This window comes from Myotis lucifugus, unplaced genomic scaffold (assembly GCF_000147115.1).
Source record: "Myotis lucifugus unplaced genomic scaffold, Myoluc2.0 scaffold_1925, whole genome shotgun sequence".
NCBI lineage: Eukaryota > Metazoa > Chordata > Mammalia > Chiroptera > Vespertilionidae > Myotis > Myotis lucifugus.
The window spans coordinates 1-8,195 of record NW_005872973.1 but is presented as its reverse complement, the minus strand read 5'-3'; the positions used below and the strand labels follow the sequence as shown (position 1 = coordinate 8,195).

General features: G+C 56.6%; 1 protein-coding gene across 1 annotated transcript in view; it reads left to right on the top strand.

The window, feature by feature from the left end:
- The window catches only part of SYMPK (symplekin), a gene marked incomplete at both ends in the record, with an annotated part of 33,589 nt that extends 25,405 nt beyond the window's left edge, over nt 1-8,184 (top strand). Inside the window, 5 exon segments of the mRNA XM_023748847.1 lie at nt 96-692; nt 3,688-3,925; nt 7,422-7,926; nt 7,929-8,012; nt 8,015-8,184. Coding sequence (XP_023604615.1) covers nt 96-692; nt 3,688-3,925; nt 7,422-7,926; nt 7,929-8,012; nt 8,015-8,184 — 1,594 coding nt within the window.
- Between the last annotated feature and the right edge of the window lie 11 nt (nt 8,185-8,195).

The following is an 8,195-nucleotide window of genomic DNA, read 5'->3' as shown; positions in this document are numbered from 1 at the left end:
CGGCCGGGGAGCCCCCCCCCCAACCCGGGCTGCGCCTGCGCGGACACCCGCGCCGCCAGCGCCGGGCCGGCGCCGCCCTCCTGGGAAACCGGCAGCTACCGGCGTGTGCGCGGGCGGGCAACCGGCCGGCCTGTCTGCAAGCCTCCCTCCGCGGCGATGGGGGACCCGCCGCCCGACCCCGAGCAGCCGCCGCCCGGCAGCTCCCAGGGCCCCGAGCCGCGGCGCAGCGGGGAGGCCCCCTTCGTCCAGTTCTCGCTGCCCCCGGAGGGGCCGCGGGCCGAGCTCGAAGCCCCGAGGGGCAGCCAGGAGGGGCCGGGGGCCGACGAGGAGCCGCCCTCGGACTCCCAGCGCCTGGCCTACCTGGACGAGGACGAGGACGGGCTGCAGGCCGAGCTCCTGGAGCAGCTGCAGCAGGGCCGGGGCAGCCTCCTCCAGCAGCTGGAGGCGGCCTTCCAGGACCCCCCGCCCGACGCCGCGGGCCTGTTCAGCTACCAGCGAGAGGACCAGCCGTTCGGCGAGGACGCCCTGCACGGGCCCTACGCGAGCGATGACCCTTCGCTCCAGTTCTCGCCCTCCGAGCTGGGCTTCCTGCCCTTCGACATGGAGGTGTCGGAGCCGGAGCCCCGGGAGCTGGCCGTGCAGAACGCCAAGGCCTACCTGCTGCAGACCAGCATCAGCTGCGACCTGAGCCTGTGAGCGGGCGCCCCGAGCGGGGAGGGACGGGCCCGGCGGGGAGAGGCCCCGCCAAGACCCCCCTCAGGCTCCGGGGGCTCCTCCGTCCGGGGATCGCTCCGGAGCCATCGCACTCGGACTGAATACTCACAGTAGCTGGAAAGCCAGTCGTTACCCACCAGGCATTGTGCCGGCCCTGCACACGTCGCCCTTCGTGCTCACATCACAGCTGGGATGGGCACCTCCACTGTCCCTATTTTATTTTATTTTTTAAAAAATATATTTTATTGATTTTTTACAGAGAGGAAGGGAGAGAGATAGAGAGCTAGAAACATCGATGAGAGAGAAACATCAACCAGCTGCCTCCTGCACACCTCCCACTGAGGATGTGCCCGCAACCCAGGCACACGCCCTTGACCGGAATCGAACCTGGGACCCCTCAGTCCGCAGGCCTACACTCTATCCACTGAGCCAAACCGGTTTCGGCTACTGTCCCTATTTTAGAGGAGGAAACAGACACAGCAATTCGGGCCCGCATCCCGGATAACACAGCTCCAATGTAGCAGAGCCGGGATTCCCGCACAGATGATTTGGGGGGAGGGGGGCTGCTATTAACTAAACTTTCCTGCTGGAGGAAGGCACTAGCCAAGGCCACTTGGCTGTAGTCATAATGCATCCCTCAGCCCCCTTCCCCATGACCTCCTCATGGAGCTCACATTCCAGTGGGAGAACGGACAATGAATACAGTGCATGGTAAGGTGAGAAAGTAAGGCAGGATGCGGGGAGCGGGAGCGCCCGGTAAAGAGCATAAGGTCAGGGAAGGCCTCGCTGGGCAGCCCAGTGACCAGTGACCTGAGCATGGTGAGGGCGGGCACCTTGCCAACAGCGAAGCGTACGGGACACAGCGGGTCTGAAGGCTTTAAGGGTGGCTGTGTTTGAGGCACAGCGAGGAAGCCGGTGTGACTAGAGCTAGGGGAGGAGATGAGGTTGCAGAGGTCGCAGGTCTTGCTAAAGCACAAAGCGGACCCCCATCCCTCCCATGCTCAGAACCTGCCGTGGTTCCCCAGTGTCCTCAAAAGAGGGTTCATGTTCCTCACAGGCCTTAAACATAACTCAGCCCCTGCCTGCTCTCCAAACTTCAGCTCCTAGAGCAGCGGTTCTCAACCTGGGGGTCGAGACCCCTTTGGGGGTCAAACGACCCTTTCACAGGGGTCGCCTAAGACCAGCGGAAAACACATATAATTACATATTGTTTTTGTGATTCATCACTATGCTTTCATTATGTTCAATTTGTAACAATGAAATTGGGGGTCACCACAACATGAGGAACTGTATTAAAGGGTCGCGGCATTAGGAAGGTTGAGAACCACTAGAGTCAGTCAGAATCAACCAGTCACAGTTCCCAGCCCACTAAAGCTTCAAGTTCCCTTATTGAAAAGCCCTGGCCAGACACCGACCTCTCCTTATCCTTCCAAACGGATGGCCCCCCACCACACCCAAGACGTTGCCAAAGGGTTTCCACACCACAGGCGTTTGGATATACACCCTGTGGAAGCAAACCAGTTGGTCCTGGTGTTAAATCCTGGCTGTGCTACCAAATACAATTAGACCTCACATTTCCTAAGCCGGAGTTTCCTCATCTGGAGGGTGCGGACCATCATTGTCCCTCATATGACTGCGGTGAGAATTCAACACCACTGCTCTCAGGCGCCCAACATACCGCCTGACTTGGTGAATGGAAACCATTGCCATACGGTCATCACTCCGGCCTCCTCTCCTGCCACAGCCCTTCTCCCTCCTCCCCTCCAGCCACACCGACCTCCTCCGTGTTCCTTCCACGTGCTAGGCACACCCTCAGCTCTAGGCCTCTGCACGTCATTCCCAATCACATCATCTATGAGCCATGACAGTTTTGCCTCGTCCTTTTCAAGACTTCTCTTTTTCATGTCAGATTGCATTGGCTGAAGCCTCCAGTGCAGAATTAAATAGAAGTGAAAGCAGGCATCCCCAATCGCATCATGGAAAGCACTATAGTCTTTTGTCACGTTTGGTGTGTGCTGTAGGTTCCTTGTAGCTATCCTTTACAAGATTATTTAAAATTTGCCTTCTATTCTTGGTTTCCTAGGTTCTTAAAAATCATGAATGGGTGTTGAATTTTATCAAACAACTAGAGGCCCAGTGCATGAAATTCATGCACTTGGTGTGGGGGGTGGGGGGTGGTCCTCAGCCTGGTCTGTGCCCTCTTGCAGACCAGGAGCCCTCAGGGGATGTCCAGGGGGAGTGGACCTAAGCGTCAGTCGGACATCCTTAGCCCTGCCGCAGAGGCGGAAGAGGCTCCTGCCACCGCTGCTGTGCTCTCCAGCTGTGAGCCTGGCTTCTGGCTGAGCAGCGCTCCCCTGTGGGAGTGCACTGAACACCAGGGGGCAGCTCCTGCGTTAAGTGTCTGCCCCCCGGTGGTCAGTGCGCGTCATCGTGACCGGTCGTTCTGCTATTCGGTTGATTTGCATATTAGCTTTTTATTATATAGGATTTCTCTGCACCTATTGAGGTGATCTTACCGAGCCCCTTTAACACACTGTCATGACGAGTTATAGTTTTTTCTATTTTCCTAACATCCATCCAGTCTTACATCCCTGTCAATTCATCCAGTTTAACCATGGTGTGTCATCCTTTTGAGCAATTGCTGGATGCCATTTTGCTTAGGATTTCAGCATCTCTTTTCTAAATGAGGTCAGCATGGAATTATTTTTCTCCTGCTGAAAATTGCAAACCATCACCTATCCTGGGCATTCTCAGTCCCATTCCCTGCTTTATTGTCTCCTTAGAAATCATCACCCCTGACAGTATGTATTTTGCATATTTGGTTAATGTCTGTCTCCATCATCAGAATGTCAGCTCCACTCGGGCAGGGATCCTGTCTCCTCTGCTGTGTCCCCAGGGCCAGGCCCAGGGCCCGGCATAGAGCAGTGAGCCGAGCGAGTAATGTCCCCCACCTCCCACTCCCTCCGGAGGCAGGTATGAGCACCTGGTGAACATGCTGACCAAAATCCTGAACCAGCGCCCAGAGGATCCCTTGGCCATCCTGGAGTCGCTGAACCGCACGACACAGTTGGAGTGGTTCCACCCCAAGCTGGACTCGCTGCGGGATGACCCCGAGATGCAGCCCACCTACGAGATGGCCGAGAGGCAGAAGTCGCTATTCGTCCGGGGCGGCGGCAGTGCGGAGGGCGAGCAGGAGATGGAGGAGGAGGTGGTGAGTGAGCCAGTGGGGAGGCGTGGCGGGTGAGTGGCGGCCCAGACTTGGGCATCGCCTGTGCTGCAGCCTGGAAGGGAGGGAGCCTGTGGACTCCAGACATGCAGATGATCTCAGTTTAATGTGTGTGTCCAGGGGAGGGGCCGGGACCCTGTCACAGCGGGCTAAGGGGTGCAGGCTTTCTCCCGAGGCCACTGGGGCGCCTTGGAAGGTCTGGAAGCTGAGGAAAGGCTGGTCAGCTCTGCTCTTTGGGAAGCCGACTCCAGCTGCCATGTGGAGGTGAATTGTCCCCTACCCCCTGGCCTCGGTTTCCCCTTTTGTAAGTTGAGACCTGCCAAGAACTCTCTCACTGACTCGTTTCCAGAATTGGATGACTGCTTAAAATTCAGGTGGAGTATTCTTTCACTCGTTCAAGAAACATTTGTTGAGGACTCTCTGTTTATGATCACTCTGACGCCTCTTACGACCTCTGCGAAGACCTTCAGGAGTGTTGGCTCCTTTCAACCCTGAAACAACCTGCAAGGCAACTGCTACTTATTATATTCGTACTAGAGGCCCAGTGCACGGATTTGTGCACCGGTGGGGTCCCTCGGCCTAGCCTGTGGGGATTGGGCCAAAACCGGCTCTCCAACATCCCCCAAGGGGTCCCAGATTGCGAGAGGGTGCAGGCCGGGCCAAGAGACCCCACCAGTGCACAATCGGGGCCGGGGAGGGACATAGGAGCTTGGCCAGCCGGGGAGAGATGCAGGAGGGCTCCAGGGCATGTCCAGCCCGTCTAGCCCAGTCCCGATCAGCCAGACCCCAGAAGCAAGCTAACCTACCGGTCGGAGCGTTTGGCCCCTGGTGGTCAGTGTGTGTCATAGCTAACGGTTGAATGGTGGAACGGTTGGTTAGGCTTTTATATGTATAGATAGATTTGCAGAAGAAGGACTTGGGCTCAGAGGGAACCAGGAAGGCAAGACCTTGGCCTCCAAAGCCGTGCTAAGCTCTGCCCGGTCTGCAGATGCTGTTTGTCTGTGCTGGCTTCTGAGATGCTAGGATTCTGGCGAGAGTGGGGTGGGCTGGTGAGAGAACCAGGAACAACAATCTGGCAAAGAAATGAGCCCTGGTGAGCAGAGTGCACTTGGGAATACAAGTTTTAGGCACAAAGGGGGACAGTTTAGTTTTATTTGAGAAAATAGTTTTGCATTTCAAATCGACAGTCTCTCCTGGGGAGGCCCCCACCCCCTTAGAACTGCACCTTTCCTCCTCCGCACCCCAACCCCGCACACCGATCAACTCCCTTAAGGCCCCGCCTCCTTAGAATGCTTTACCCCCAGAGGCTCCGCCTCCTTAGAACTCCTGGCTTTTGGAGCTCCGCCTCATTGAAATTCAATATCTTGGGAGGGTCTGCCCCTTAGAACTTGGAGTTCTTCTTCTTCTTTTTTTTTAAAATTGATTTCAGAGAGGAAGGGAGAGGGAAAGAGAGATAGAAACATCAGTGATGAGAGGCTGCCTCCTGCATGACGGGATCGTGCCCGCAACCTGGGCATGTGCCCTTGACCTGACTCAAACTCAGGACACTTCAGTCCACAGGCTGATGTCCTATCCACTGAGCCAAACGGGCTAGGACAGACGGAACTGGAGTTCTTAATGTGAGGTCTGCAGAAGGGTAAAATGTGGAAGTTTGTGGTCTGTGCAGGCTTCTTAGAAGAGACTCAAAGAAATTGATGACTCAGCATATATATTCTGTCTGATGGGAGGAAGGGCTCCCTCTCTCATTTTCTATTTCTTTCCGTGGCTAGCCATGACTCCCCTGCTGAGAAATGCCGCCTCTGCCATGGATGTTTACCTGTGCAGGACGCTCTGTCTGTTTCTGGACTCTCTAGTCTGTGCCTTCGCTCTCTGGCTGGCTTCCTGCTTGCTGTGGTCAGCGCCGCAGAGCAGGGCTGGCTGTTTGGGAGCCTGAGGCTCTCGTCACTGTGGCCTCTGATGTAAAAAGTTCCTATTTCCACGTTTACAATCGTAGACTAGCTCTAGTATTATGGTGTCACAGCCCAAACACTAACACCTTCCTCTACTTGCTGGGCGTACAGGTCACGTTAAGGCAGGAAGCAGGTGATGTCGCAGAAATGGAGGCATGTGGCTGAGACGAGACACAGGCTTTCCTCACACCTGAGAGTCAGGTTGCAAGCAGTCCTGGGCTGGCAAGGTGGCTCCCAGCAAAGGGGCACTGAGGGCTGGCTGTCTCCTCCCCTCATCCCTGCCCTCCCGCCCCGAAAGGAGCAGTGTGCAGGGGGGAGCCACAGAGTCTGATCTGTCATTCGGGGGCAGTTGACCATTCTTGTTCCAATCAACAGTGGCCGGAAGGGCAGGGTGAGACCGTTTAGATGTGGTTGTGTGGTAGGCAGTGGGAGCCCCACCAGGTGTGAGACCGGTGGGGTGGGACCAGACCTGGGTTCTGGCTAGGAAAGAATTCAGAGCCAAGACTCAAACTGTAAGAGAACATTTACATATAAAATCATCACAGAGGTAGAGGGAGTAATTCGTAGAAGAAATGGGCTGAGGAGCGGATTATGGAGGCAAAGGAAGGGCCCTTGGAGCTGGGGGGGTGAGTGGAGAGGGGGATGGGAAAGACACTGGTGTGCTCCCAGGAGGGAGAGCGACCTGGGTCCTCCCTCCTAAGGGTTTTCAGGGGGGAGATTTTTAAAAAATATTTTATTGATTTTTTACAGAGCAGACGGTGAAAAAGGAGGCAGTGCCAAGACCGGTTTGGCTCAGTCGATCAGCTGCCTCCTGCACACTGAAAGGTCCCAGGTTCGATTCCAGTCAAGGGCATGTGCCTGGGTTTCGGGCACATCCCCAGTAGGGGGTGTGCAGGAGGCAGCTGATCGATGTTTCTCTCTCATCGATGTTTCTAACTCTCTATCCCTCTCCCTTCCTCTCTGTAAAAAATCAATAAAAAATATATATATAAAAAAAAACTTAAAAAAAAAAAAAAGAAAAAGGAGGCAGTGAGGGCAAGATTTGTCACCGCCATCCTCCAACATCACTGATTCCTGGGTTCAAGACCTGCCTCTTAATTTGCTGTGTGATTTGGGGGTGTCTCTTAAAAGTGCATTTAGTTGCAAGTCGCAGTAAACATGACCAGCAGTGGGGAGGTAAGGCAGCTCAGCGAGGACCAGGCCGTTCCCACCTGTCAGCTCCAGCACCGTGAGGGCGTAAGACATGAGTTGCCTCATGGTCCCAATATAGCTGCTGCAACTCCAGCTCTCACATCCCACTCCAGGCAGGAACGGGAGGGAAGGAGGAAGAAGCAAAGGACTTTTTCTGAGTGTGATTTTGCCTTTTCCCTCAAGGGACATCCTCCCCAAGGACTTGCCCCGCTTCTAAATGCCAGAGGGCAGCAGGAGCGGCTGGGTTACCCAGGACTTGAGCTCTCTGGCCTCCAGAAGAGTCAGGCCAGGGAGCAGAACTCCAGCTTCCTCCCCTCTGCCCTCCCCCCTCCCCTCCGCAGGTAGACACGGCCGTGCCCAACGTCATGGAGTCGGCCTTCTACTTCGAGCAGGGCGGCGTGGGCCTGAGTTCCGATGAGAGTTTCCGCCTCTTCCTGGCCCTGAAGCAGCTGGTAGAGCAGCAGCCCATCCACACCTGTCGCTTCTGGGGCAAAATCCTGGGGCTCAAGCGCAGCTACCTGGTGGCCGAGGTGGAGTTCCGGGAAGGCGAGGAGGAGGTGGAGGAGGAGGAGATGGAGGAGCTGACCGAGGGTGGCGAGATCATGGATGCCCACGGCGAGGAGGAGGGCGAGGAGGACGAGGAGAAGGCCGCCGACGTCATCCCCAAGCCGCTCTGGAAGCCCCCGCCCGTCATCCCCAAGGAGGAGAGCCGCTCGGGCACCAACAAGTACCTGTACTTCGTGTGCAACGAGCCCGGCCGGCCGTGGACCAAGCTGCCGCACGTCACGCCCATCCAGATCGTGCAGGCCCGCAAGATCAAGAAGTTCTTCACCGGCTACCTGGACGCACGGTCATCAGCTACCCGCCCTTCCCGGGCAACGAGGCCAACTACCTGCGGGCCCAGATCGCCCGCATCTCGGCGGCCACGCACATCAGCCCCTGGGCTTCTACCAGTTCAACGAGGAGGAGGGTGACGAGGAGGAGGAGGGCGGTGCAGGGCGAGACTCCTTCGAGGAGAACCCGGACTTTGAGGGCGTTCCCGTGTTTGAGCTGGTGGACTCCATGGCCAACTGGGTGCACCACATGCAGCACATCCTTCCGCAGGTGAGGACCCG